Source organism: Lacerta agilis, chromosome 7 (assembly GCF_009819535.1).
Source record: "Lacerta agilis isolate rLacAgi1 chromosome 7, rLacAgi1.pri, whole genome shotgun sequence".
Lineage (NCBI taxonomy): Eukaryota > Metazoa > Chordata > Lepidosauria > Squamata > Lacertidae > Lacerta > Lacerta agilis.
The window spans coordinates 1,752,288-1,765,851 of record NC_046318.1 but is presented as its reverse complement, the minus strand read 5'-3'; the positions used below and the strand labels follow the sequence as shown (position 1 = coordinate 1,765,851).

General features: G+C 38.1%; 1 protein-coding gene across 1 annotated transcript in view; it reads left to right on the top strand.

Annotated features, from left to right (window-relative positions):
• Positions 1 to 12,875, top strand: part of XRN2 (5'-3' exoribonuclease 2) — a 55,340-nt gene extending 42,465 nt beyond the window's left edge. The window contains exons 27-30 of the mRNA XM_033154120.1: positions 266 to 402; positions 4,842 to 4,911; positions 9,006 to 9,150; positions 12,318 to 12,875. Coding sequence (XP_033010011.1) covers positions 266 to 402; positions 4,842 to 4,911; positions 9,006 to 9,150; positions 12,318 to 12,374 — 409 coding nt within the window. The 3' untranslated portion in view covers positions 12,375 to 12,875. The remainder of the gene's footprint in view (positions 1 to 265; positions 403 to 4,841; positions 4,912 to 9,005; positions 9,151 to 12,317) is intronic.
• Positions 12,876 to 13,564: the final 689 nt, after the last annotated feature.

The window sequence follows — 13,564 nt, the reverse complement described above, 5'->3', positions numbered from 1 at the left end:
TCTGAAAGACTCTTCATATTTGTATGAACAAATATCTTGGAACAAGTTGTGTCCTTCCATGTCAAGTGACATGGGGACTTTTTAATGCCTACTAAACTTTAGAACCACAGTGCCTGATGTCTGAGCATCCCAAAGCAATCCTTGCCTAGAGTTTAAGGAATTTACCATTGTTCAGGTGTGAAATGTAACACTGTTGCCATGTGTGTAACTGAACTATGACTTCTTTCCATGGATACCTTCATTTCTCTTCCCTTCCGTATTACAGTCATGCAATGTCAAGAAACAGGGGACATTCTGGAAGTGGAGTTTACAGCAATATTGCTCCCCCTGGAGCTTACAATCAGGGAAATACTTACAGACCACTGCTGGGAAGACCACAACAGATTCCAAAATTGCTTTCAAGTAAGTTTCCCCCCCTTTCTATTTAATTTTTTTAAGTATATTTATGTCCCACCTTTCTTCCATCATGGAACTCAAGGTTCTATTTAATCATTTGGCCAGTTGATACTGGAAGCATATGATACTTTGTTTGCTATTGCCATCTAGTACTTATGTTTAAGTTAACCTTCCTGTTACATGTCACAGTCCTACATGATTGTTGCTGGGCCTTCACAATTGTACATCTTTTTATCATTGTTTGAACATGTCCTCACAGTACAAGTTGAGAACTGGCGTAGTGAGTGGCTGAGAGGATGATCCAGGAATTCCTCAGTACAGATTTTATAAGCGGAAATGCACTTGTAGCCTTAGGAACAACTCTCTCTCCCTGTCCCAGGCCCTCCCCTCTATAAAGCAAGGATGGTAGTCATACAAGCCTACTTTAGAGTGCTGTTATAGGGTGTCTGAAGCATTATAAATGCCTTTTCTTACTCATGTAAAACTTGGGAAGATACAAAAAATGTCTAGGAGTTTGAGTTTGGTTGCTCTATTTAGGTAGTTTTTAAAAATAATAAGACAGGTGCCTTAATTTATGTAGGAAATTTTATAAATATAAATTCACTTCTGCATTGCAGGAAAAATGCTTTTGAATGATACTGCAATGATATCAAACCTCAGTAATAAATACTGGTAGTGGAGGAAAAGAAAGGGGAGATTTTGTCTATTGCTTGTGGTCTTGTATTTATGCCCAGTTTTGAAGATGTTTTCTGAATTTGAGCTTCTGGTCTTCCACAACCATGGTCAGCAACAGTCCGATATACCTCAGAAAGGCCCTGCTAAAGGGAGATGAGGAGAAATCATTCAATTCTGTGGCCTGCTCCTGACCACTAAACCATAGTTTTACATACTAGTAGGTCTGCCAGGACTCCAGGATTTCTAGCAGTGTGGTTGGTTAGCACTTGTATAAGTATCATTATGTGTTCATGTGTTCATCGTTGCGTTTGGTAGGAGTGTTGGTCTGAGAAATAAGGGTGAAGATATTTGTCAATATATTGGTTTGTCAAGATCTTACTCCATCTGTGTGATAAAATGATTCAAATCCACTTCACTTTTGTTTCCTTAAATCTCATCATATTCTAAGAACATTAACTTGTGAACCTAGCATACTAAGCTTTTTATTTTCCAGGACATATTTTTGTAAGTGAATGAAAATTAGAGTATAGCAGGGTAATACAGTCAATCCAATCTAAGCTCTCTTAGAGCTAGCTGTGGGGGTTAGTGGTGTTCCCCTGATTTCACATTGATGTGCCAATTTTCAGCTGATGAATAATTGTATGCTGATAGCTTGCAGGAGTCAAGTGGAGTCTGCTAGTACTATGCGAATACAGGCTTGGATTTTGCTGTCAGAGTGTCTGATTTTATTATTTTCATTTCAGTCAGTAAACTTGTCAATTAGCTGACTTTCCACTAATCAAAAAGAAAAAAAGTGGGGAGCATTTTTCAATCAGTAAACATGAAGTCTTGGCTTTGATTGCCAGGCTGATTACATAAGTTATCACTTCAGTTGCTACTGGAGAGGGCAGCTTAAATCGTTGCATCGGTTCTAGGAATTGCTTGCATTTATCAAGACCAATGAAATATTAACTGTCATTTCTCCTCTCGTTTTCTGTATCTTTTTGAAATGTCAATCTCTTGTTTTTATGTTTTCTCACTTACCTATTTTCTTACATTGCCATGACGAGAGGTAGAAACTTGGCATTGCAACTCTTTCTGTTATTTAGGTGTGTGCTGTGTATGTACCTTGAGTAAGAAGAACTATTTTCAGTGTTGTCTCTTTGTGTGGAACTCTGCTGTTTATACAGATATTTGGTAACAGAGTCAGCACTGTTAGAGAAGTGTCCAAACCAGTAGTTTTTGAGCTAACTGCTCTTAACAATTATGAAAGCAGATATCAGAGTGCATCTAGATTATTGTTTACTCTCATTTAGCACTTCACTTCTGTGTTATTCTTTTTGAAATCCTGAGTTTTATCCTCATTTTGTGGGTGAGGCAGAAGTGGGGGATAATGGAATGGAGGGGGGCTAGAATGCTTCTTCTGCCTTGACCCTTCAAAAATACCATCCCAGCTCTGCCCATCGGAATAGGAGATGAAATGAGCTGGGCCCCTGCCCATGTAGTATGCTTTTTGCTTGTTTTCCAGAAATGTAATAAAGATATGTGAAATGGCTTTGTATAGGAAAGGTTGCCAAATCCTTTATAAACAATTTAAGTTGTATGTTTCTCAGAACAGTATTAAGATAATTTAATAAGCCTTGACACGGACTTGAATTTAATACGTACATCTCACATGAATGCTTTTGGATGGGGAGGGGACTGTTTATTTGAGTTTTTTAAGATTAAACTACCATTACAATAGCAGTTGCTTCCTCAAGTAAATCCAAGATCTGTACTGTCTTAGTTTCATTAATTTATGATGGTGCTAATCTTACCTAGTTTGTGCATAAGGAACCTCAAACCTTAAGGGCTTCAAATCCTGGCCACAAATGTATTTATATGTTGAGGTTGGTATAGGGATGTCCCTAATTTAGTCTGACCAGTTAGGAACATAGTGCAAAAAGCTTTGTTCATTGGCCTGTATGAATTACTCTGCTCAAACAGCAGCCAAAGCAGGAATTGCCAGTGTTGAAAATTATAAAGAAACAAGAACTCAGGCCACAACGATGATTTAAATGATTCATCTTGAATCATTAAACTTGAATCATTTAAATCATCGTTGTGGCCTGGGTTCTTGTTTCTCTGCAATTTTCTGCATCGCCTCTATCAAGAATTCCAACTTTTTAAGTGTTGAAAATTAGGCTGGATTTCCACCAGCAAAGTTACATTGGTGTCAATCAGACATGCCTGCGTTGTACACGGTTCATTCAAGTGCTACAATAAAAGGTTTTTGTTCAGGTCAGACCATTAAAGTACTGTATAAGCCATCCAGTCTGAATGTGCATGGAGAGGGGCTCAGGTTTCCTTCCAGCCATCCCTTTTTTAATGCTCTGATTCACAAAGGCAGTGTGGCATTCGAGTAAATTATTGCAATGCCCTGGTGTTCTTGAATATTAACACATTAACAGGGACATTACTGTCCTGTCATAGTATATCCATTGGACAACTTCTGAATCCAGCTGTTATAATTAGGTTAAACTTAAACATCATTGAGGATAATCAAATATCTCACTGAAACTGAAGCTTTTGATTGTTAAATGATTTAAGTGTTTTGAACTCACCAGGGATCTATTGATTAGATATTTCTTTAATTCTGTTTACTGTTCCATTTATGTAAAAGAACAGAAGCCATTTAATTGCATGGCTTGTTAAGTGATGTTGTTGCTGGTACATCTTTGTAGTATGTTGTACTGTACTTTTGAGCTAAGAAAAGACGTAAGTGGGTGGTGGTCTTTTAGTAGCATCAGATGGTTGCAATTCCTGGTGTCCTTAGGCACAGTTCACCAGGTGTGTAGCTTTCTAATACAGATTATAATAAAAGTACTTAGTTTCTCAGATTTATAGCCGCCTCATCTGGAAAGCTTGGTGATGGGTAACAAACATGCCTGGAAGCTGGCCTTTCTTGCTATCTTCTGAGTAAACAAGAATGAGATTACCAATCAGTTAATGATTTGGTTTATTTTCATGGGGGCAAATTTTAATGATGGGGCTGCAGTTGTTGGGCTTTGGGAGGGAGGGGTTAAAAAAGATACCGGTAATATATTAAAGTGGTCTTTCTAAGAATGAGTGGCTGTTTTTGTTTTGCAGTTGAAAGTTATCTCACTTTCTCCATGTCACAGAAGGCCACCTTAAGTTTTAATAATATTACTGGAGTTAAATTTAATTGACAATATGCATTTTAACTGATCAATGACAGCTATAAAGAGAAAACAAAATAAAATATAAAAAACATCCTTCCAGTAGCACCTTAGAGACTAAGTTTGTTCTTGGTATGAGCTTTCGTGTGCATACCTTTCTGAAGAAGTGTGCATGCACACGAAAGCTCATACCAAGAACAAACTTAGTTGGTCTCTAAGGTGCTACTGGAAGGAATTTTTATTTTTATTTTATTTTTTTGACTATGGCAGACCAACATGGCAACCTCCCTGTAACTGGAGCTATAAAGAGGTCAATTCTCCCCTCACAGCCGCCATGCCAAAGTGTGTTTCAATAGAATTTTGGGAATTAAGCCATTCTTACACATCAAATGGGGGGGCAGCTTGCTTTCTCCCTTTTCCAAAATTTTTGCTAAATACTAACTTTTTGTCACTGTGTTCTTTGTAATTCTTAATACTAAAAATTCTAGAATTCTTATCTGTGTAAGGATTTAAAACTACTTGTTTTTGTGATAAGTCTTAAAATACACCTATTTGTGGTTAACTGTAATATGTTACATCTGTGTTTATATTTATTTTGCTTTTATTTCACAGATGTTGGTCCCCAAGACTCATGGCAAGGTCCTACACCTCTCTTTCAGCATCCACCACAAAGATTTGACAGGTATTTGTTTAAAAATTTCCTTTTAATTACATATGTTAGTGTCATAATGGAAACCAACTCCTAGAATTTCTATAACTGTTATTTTTGTTAAAAAGAGACTTCATTTATCTCTCTAAACCCATCTTTGGATGGTTTCTGTAAGACCTTTCCTTTAATAACCAGAAACTTCAAAATTAACTTTGCTGTTGATGCTTCTGCTGTAGCATTCTTGGTTCTTTGGCCTCTCTCTCTTTGAAGCACTATGAATTTCAACACACACAGCTTAAAACTGCATTAGGTTTTGGACAGGCTAAACAAATTTCTTTTTAGGAGAGTCGTGGAGCTTAATGAGGCATAACTAATGGTGGTCCACTTTTATCATCACTGTGCAGGAACCACAGCATTAGTACAGACCAGCCATTGATTCTTGCTACAAACCTCTTGAAGTCCTAATCAGCTTCTTTGGTACAGCTTTTTCAGGCCTGACGAGTCTATTGTAGGCCAGTGTCACTGTAGGTCAGTAGTTATTAGTTGCCACTGAAAACAGTTTCTTTAACTACTTAAGACTGAACTGAATTAAATGCAGGAGGGACTCTGAGGAGGATTAAGGAATCTGCAGTCCAATAAGTACCATGGAACAGAGAGAATGTGACATGGTTTGATAATAAGGGATGTTTTATATGTGTGTCCCTTCATTGAGAAGCTGATTGTATGCCCTTAAAGCCAGATATCCTGGGGTTTGGAAAGTGTATCTGTGAATAATTCTGTTATATCTGTAGAGCAAAATAAGATAATACAAATAAAATAGTTGATAAATTGAGCATATGTTTTCTTTGTATGTATTGTTCCTTGCTATAAGAGAACACCTAATAACAAAAAATTGGACTGTATTTCTCCAGTAATGGATTCTGATCTTTAACACATTGAGTAAATCGCCTTCTAATTTTGCTATCACAGTTCCAAGAGTATATGGGAATTCTGATTTGAGGGGAATTCTGATTAATGATTTAACTTGAAGTGCTTTACTTTCCTTATATTTGTAGGCCATTAAAAAAAAGAGTTCAAGAACATTGTGACTTGTCTCTTTATAGTCATAATCAAGAATATTCATTTAATGTGCTTTCATCAATTTTTGTACTGCTATTAAATTAAGTCAGTTAAATCATAAGTACAGCATAACATGCTATGCTTTCCTTATGACACCCCTCCCCCCTGTCAAGAGTAAATAAACCTTTCTGAGCCCCTCTGCATTTAACTGAGACCCAAAGCAAGCAGTTTGCTTAGCTGTAGTCATTCTTGTCCCAAGTTAAATGGGAAGGCAGGTCAGATTTTTTTAAAAGGAGATTACACATTTAAGATTCCTGCAATATTTTACAAAAAGGCTAGAGTGCTGCCTTCTCTCCCACCCCCTGGCACTTGCCCATTTAATCTCGGTGAGCAGTTAATGTCTGCAACCTATGTTGGTATTCTGGTCTGCTTTTCAGTTAAGATGTGCTCACCACAATGGCAGGTCAAGGAGGACTATCATTCGTTTTGGAGAAGCCTCCACCCCTGCCTCTAAGAACCATTTATGTAAATGAGGTATTCTCAAAGAACCACCTGCTTGCTATATCATGAACTCGATTGGCTCCCTGAAACAATTTTATCTCACTGTGGCAGACCTATCAAATTTTAATGCAGATGGGGTAGAAGATACGTCCACTGTTTCACTTGTTAGGAGGAGGAAATAATTCTCAAATGACACAACAGCTGGGCACATTTCAGATATTTCACTTCATTATAGGGCCTGACTACCTGTGAGGTTGTATGATGAAATACATTTCTGCCCCCCACTACTGAGATGCTGTCTCAGACTAAGAATGCAAAAGCTTGATTTTTCTTAGTATTATCAATTTCACACAGTGCTATGCTGGTATCAGGTGACCCGGAGCATGTTCAGAAGGTACATGTTGTAGCAACCTTGCTGAAGTTAAATAGCTCTGACTCTGGTCAATAACTGGGTGGGAGACTGCCGGAGAATCTCATATACAGCATTCTGCCTTGAGTTCCATGATGGAATAAAGGTTGGGGTATAAATAGACATTGGTGGTTCTTTGTTTCAGGCAAAGTAATTTGCATGAATGGATTTACATGAAAGTGCCATCCCTGTCTGTAAGATAGTATTTCAGCTTTTCAACTTCTGATTTACTTGCTAGGTTAATTTTGAAAGTTGAAGCTTTTCATGGCTTAATCTTGCATCTGTGAGAATTAGGTACTAGGGTCAAGCACCATTTTGCTTTGTTTTCGAGTGCTTGAAAATATCTACTTGGCGGCTGCTGGAAGCAGAATTTGGGGCTAGGTGGGTCTTTTGTTTAATCCAGTAGGGCAGTTGTTCCATTCATATAGAATGTTGCAGAAAAACATTTTTTTTATCTTTCATGGACCAGAAAAGCCACACATGTAGCCAGGTTCACCTCAGAGTATAAGCCATTTCATAGTGGGCAACCAGAAATCCCTGACTTCTCACCACATTAGTGACTTACGAAGAGTGCTGGTTGTCAACAGTAGTGCTCTGCCATCCTCTGCTAAGTGACAACCCAAGGGGAAGAAGGGCCCTCTTATTTTACTGTTGGGTATTGGTGCAGGGGTGTTAACTTGAATAAAATATTGTGGGGGCCCAGGAAAGCCCCACCCCACAAAATTGATCACATGACACAATGCACACACACCATTTGAATGGGAATGCCCATCAACTTTGCGGGGACCTGGCCCCCTCAAATATTTTATTTGGGGGGGGGCAAAGCTCCCACAACCCCTAGGAATTGGTTTCTATGTATTGGTGGGAGGCTGGAGTTGCTGAATAGTCTTCCATTCACATAGACTTCCTACCTTGGTAGGAGGTAGCAGCCATGAAAGCAGCAGTTTCAATAGATGTTTGCTGGTGCTTGAGCGAAGCAAGTCTAAAATTCCATTGGATTTGCAGAACAAGAAAAGTGCATCTTTGAATCCTAGCTACTAGGAACTCTTGAGAAATGTTAACTCTGGTTTATACAACAACACTAGACACTTGATGACTGTTGCTCAGAGTACATGAAATGGTATTCCCAGTATTTTCCCCAAGATATTGATCATGTAACTAGCCAGATGATACTTTTTAGCTACTTTATATTATTTGGGTGATACAGCATTTTGCTCAAATTATCTGTTTTCAAATGGATTTTGAATTTTTGGTTAAGACTGATGAAATCCTGTGGGTGATAGAGCTTTGGTCTTAACTATAACTAAAACAAACTACGTTTTCCTGTTTATATTCATGGGTATATGACCTCTTGGTATATACTGGTACAGTTAAAACAGTACTTGTTGGTAATCTGGGATGGCATTCTTGGTGATAATAAGACATTGCATTTGTGTTCCCATATAAACAGTATGCCAAATGTTGGTTGGTCCATGCCAATTAGTGCTTACGTTGCTAGGTCACTGTGGTCAATTGAAAACTGCATCAATAGAACTTGAAAAGGTTTCCTCCTGATCAGACCTTCTGACATATTGAGTAGAATAATGGATGGGGGGAGATAACGGTTAAAACCCTTACCCTGGATTCAAGCTACTCTGCAGTAAGAATTCATTTGCAACCTGCAATTAACTAGAAAGAATGTACTCCCAGATTAGCCTGGTTGTCCAGAAAACAAAGCCTCACTCTGGCGCTTGTTTACTCTTGAGATAATGTTATATTTTGCTGACGTTATTTTTTTATTTATACTTCAAATCACTGCACAGGGGCAGGTTGGGGAGGCAGGAATACCAAATGGACCATATTCTTTCAAGACATCTTTAAAATCTGAATCTGAATTTGACAAAGTTTTTTAAATCCTTAGGTTTGTTCCCAGTGAGCATACCGGAGTGAAAAGGCAAACAGAAAGTTTTGTTTTTAGTTTAGTTTTTGTTTAATGTTGCACTACTAGGAAAGAAGCAAAATTGTTCTAATATAACAGTGAGCTTGGTTTTTAAGAGGTGCTTAATATTTGTGAAAATAAGCTGAGGTGTGCCATATCCCTTGTACATCGCTACTTATTATAGCTTTTAGACAGATGGTAAGAAAATTTGTACATATGATATACATGTTTTTTCTTCAGAAATTCAGGGGCCACTCCTCTTCTTGCATGGAATCGCATGCCTCATTCACAAGGACAACCGTACCAACAAAATCAGTACCAGCGCCCAGGTGGACCAATGAATTACCCACAAAGGCCCAATGATCGGAGGGAAAGGGGAAGACAGGTAACAAAGTGCTGTGTGGTTGTTCTTTGTGATCCTCTAGCAAGCTAGAAGAAAGGGGGGGGTATAATGTAATCTCAATCCTGAAAGCTAACAGGATGTTCTTTGCGTAAAGAAAAAAACCAGATGTATAGTCACTGAATGTATGGGATATATTAAATACAAGCAACTCCCAATTTATGTGGGGGTTATGTTCCAAGGCACTGTGTTTAAGTGAAATTGTGTATATTTGAAACACCATTGAAAAAGCCTACAACCACCACCACCACCACCCATTCTGCCTCTGCCCCTTTTTGTGACGTTTTTGGGTCGCTTGCAGGTTCTGCGTGATGTGCACATGTATGGCTGCGCACATATCAGACATGCCTAAAACTGTTGCTTCCTGTAAATTAATCATTTAGCAAAGAGTACAGTTTCACAGCAAGGTACTTAAGACACCCAATGAGTTTTTCTGTGGATCTAACTGTGGTTAAGACCCATTGTAATTAATGTTGTCCTGTTAATTTCAATGGGATATAAGGATAAATAATTTTATCTAGACTGTGGCCAGTATCCAGACTTGTAACAATTTTCACACATCCTATGCTGAAAATATCTGCCACCACAAAATGTCAAAGGATTTCCATTACCAGAAGAATATGTTTGGTAATAGGATCCTTTTGCTGCCTCCATGCTCGTTCAAAAGTGGCCACTCCATGGTGAGGAGGAACTGGTGCAGCTCCTACACCTGCCAGCTAGAGATGAGCTCTGTCTTGTTTTCCAGACCTTTTTTGCCTTTGTGGGGCTTAGCTTGCTTCCTTTGGTCATGTAGGGCAGTTTGTCGTGGATGTTGTGCATATGCTCTTTCTGTGATGAGCTTGCATGTGAAGGGTCCTGCTTTTGTCTGGGACTGGGGTGGAGGACCTGCTCTCCAGGTGTTGCTGGACTATCTCCCATCTTCCTTGACTATTGGCCATCTTCCAACAAGAAGGCCACAGGTTCCTCATTCCTTTGAAGAATCTCTGGCTCCTTTTATTAGCCATACAGTATTTTGCTTAAAATCAAAATGATATTTTTATCTGAAGGCCTGAATTAAGTCTTGCTACCAATTTTCTTTTTTAACATGCAATAAAGAATCCAGTCAATATAAGTAAGCATACAATATTATAACGAGTTGAAAACTGTGTACATAGGCAAACGATAATTAAAAACTTTAAACTAAACTTTATGTGGAAATTATTGAGCCACCTTCTGGGACTGATCTTAGCTTTTGAAATAATATAAGAATCAAATTTTAGCCTTAAATTCTCTTTCAAGAGTAACTGAACAGTTTTAAACTGGCAGGCAGCCAGAAACAGGTTGCATTCCGAAGAGGTTTTACTTCTCTCTAATGCTAGGATCAGCTATCCTTCTGTTTTAAAAACTTGTTTCCTGTGTAATTTTCCCCTGTTGTAGGTATGAATAGTCACTTTTAGGAAAATAAATTCTTACCTGGCATAATTTTGGATAATCTATTATCCCTCTTATAAGACTGCATACAATCTGAAAGACAGAAATGCACTCCAGGTCTTGATTCTCACCCCACCCCCTCAAGTTCCCTTGATGCAATGGCATTTCACTGCTGGCACCAAAACACAGTAATCCATTGATATCTCAGGTCTGCACTTGTGCCTTTACTGGGATGATTGCATGAGAGTATAAGTGCTTTCGCAATTCTTACCTTAAACACCTGATACTGAAAGCTCTATTGAAATTGCATCAAACTGTTGACAAGCTGTCCTGAGCATTTGGTGGATGCTTCTTACCACAGTTGCAAGGGGGGTGGAGCTGTCCAAACACTCACACAACCATCACTTGGATGTGCATCTTGTTCTTGTTCAAAAGCCATTCATCGGGGAAGGCTATTGGAAATGAAAACTGAAGTTCTCCGCATCTGGACATGTCTCACAGTTGCAAATAAAAAGTGCATCACGCTAGCCACTTCTAGTTACCAGAGCAGCTGGAAATGTATTTCTGGTTGGCATTAGCAGCTGGGGATGGAGTGAAGAATGCAGGAGTTTTCTGTAAGGCACTTTGCAAGTTCCAAATGTTAGAATTGGTTGCTGATTATTACTTTGATATTTTGCCTTTCAAAAGATAGCCTAAATAGGACCCCAGAATTGGATTCAGGTTTGGGTTTCATTTGTAAAATTTCCCCCCAAATATACCTGCCTTACTCAAGGATAGCATTAGATTCCTTTTTGTCATTAACATGATTTCAAAAGAAACGTAAAGAAGGATTGTATCATCTCACTTCCCAATAGATCTGTGGGCACACCACATGGCAGCAGCCCATCAAATGCTTTGTTCACCTGTCACAGGATTGCCACAGACACACTAGGTTGCCTATGGAATAGCAGCTGTTGGGGCATCAGATAGTAGTCTGGAGATCAGATTTTGGCCACAGGCCTCTTTGCTAACCCTTTACATAGATGCAAGTACTGTTTATTAAGCATAGCATGAAATAGTTACCGTAAGTTCCCTTTCAGAGAAACTATAAGGTTATTTACTATTATGTACCCTATGTCGAAACGTATTTTATTGAAATATTGTACATATTTGCAAAAGAGTCCTCTTTTACAACTGCAGACTTTTGAATTAACTCTTAGTATTCTGTTGTTCAAATAGCTGAATGATCCTTTTGCAGGCTGCATAATGTAGTGCAAATAAAAGAATGTGAACAATAATTTCATTTTACTGGTCAATATTGACTGGTCAGGTCAAGTCTCAAGCAGTTAATTTAATAGGGTTAATGTTAAACTTAAACTTCCATGTAAATATGTTTTGTAATGTTAATTTACCAAGTTTCCATTTTAGGTTCCCCTTATACTTTTAAAGTCCAGTTTTACTCAAAGAAAAAATGGCAACTTTAATAGTAATAAAAATAGTTATAACTGAGTTCAAGGATTGGTGGCAAGTGAGGGTTATGATCCAAGCCAAAGTTAAGACCTACTGATTTAGAGAGAAAGATAAGCACATCCTTAATTCTCTCTGGGTTTGATGAGGCATGAAATTGCTTAACTTTGGGCTGGATTGTGCCTCCATTTGCATGTCATTTTATTTTCCTTGTACCACTTTACTTGTAATCTCTTCTTTTCTGTTTGTACTATCTTATGACTGGAAAAAGTAGAGTAATACTATCTCTTTTGCAGGGATATGGAAGGCCTTACCCATTGCCACCATCTTCTGGAAGATACAACTGGAATTAGGCTTTCGGCATTTCCACCATTTAAAACAATCCTTTTTTAAATACCATCTTTATCATCTTGAGTAATTTCTAGGTGATAAGCTTTCTTTTTAAACTGTGTACATTTTTACTGATAAGATTTGATATGATACATATGTTACTTTACAACTGTACTGCAGAAGACAAGTGAAATTAGCCCTTATTTGCTTGTGTGAGAAATCTAATGAAGCCGGAGTCCTGTTCTGTCTTTACTGTGTGGTTTTTATTGCATTACTACATTGTTGATGCCTTTCGTATTCACATCAGAATCTCCCTTTGGTTCACAGCTAGGAATAGCATTGAAAACACACACAGAAATTGTGTTTTAATTGTGGAAGTTAGCTTAGAGGCTATCTACAAGCACAATGTTTTAAAGACTTTTGGTCAGCATTCCTTCTAAAGTGCTTCATTGTTGATGTATTTGTCCCTTTAAAAAAAAGTTGGTGAAGTTTTGAAGTAAAAGTTTCATCTTTTACAACATCAATGTTTCTTTGTTATGCAATTTGTTTCATGTTATTGGACAAGAATTAGAAGTTCTCAAGTTTGACTGGGTCATTCCTATGCTACTTCATCCACATGACCTACTTACGCTGCCTGCCTGCCTACTAAAGCAAACTGTGTGTGAGAGAGACAGAGAAAGAGAGAGAAAATACTCTTATTTCCTTCACTAACTTCTTAAAGCTTGACTTTGAGATATTAAAAATGAATGGTCCAAAATAAATGCCTCTTCCTCCTGAAGCACTTACCCAACCATTAAATGAGATAAATTAGCAATGCTTTCCCCAATTCTTTTACAAATGCACTAAAGGGAAAATCTATAGTTCACCCCTTACCACATCACTAGGTGTATACTACTTTCGCACAATCCCAGCTCTCTGCTCTCAGGAGGTTTGCAGCAGGAAAATCCCACATCAGCTGTGGCAGGAACTGGGTCCCAAAACATTTAATTTAGAAAACGTTAATAGAATTGTCATCTTCCTATATGCAGGAATTTTGTTTTTCTAGGAACTTACGCCTCCATATTTTTCCCCTCCTCCCCTGGACTTGCCTCACATTCCCATTTTGTTTTATTTCCATATTATTCACCTTGTGTGTTGTTTCCCAAAATTTTCTCAATACATATAGTCTTACTTTTTGTTATATACAATTGTGTTTGTTTACTCAAACCCTGCC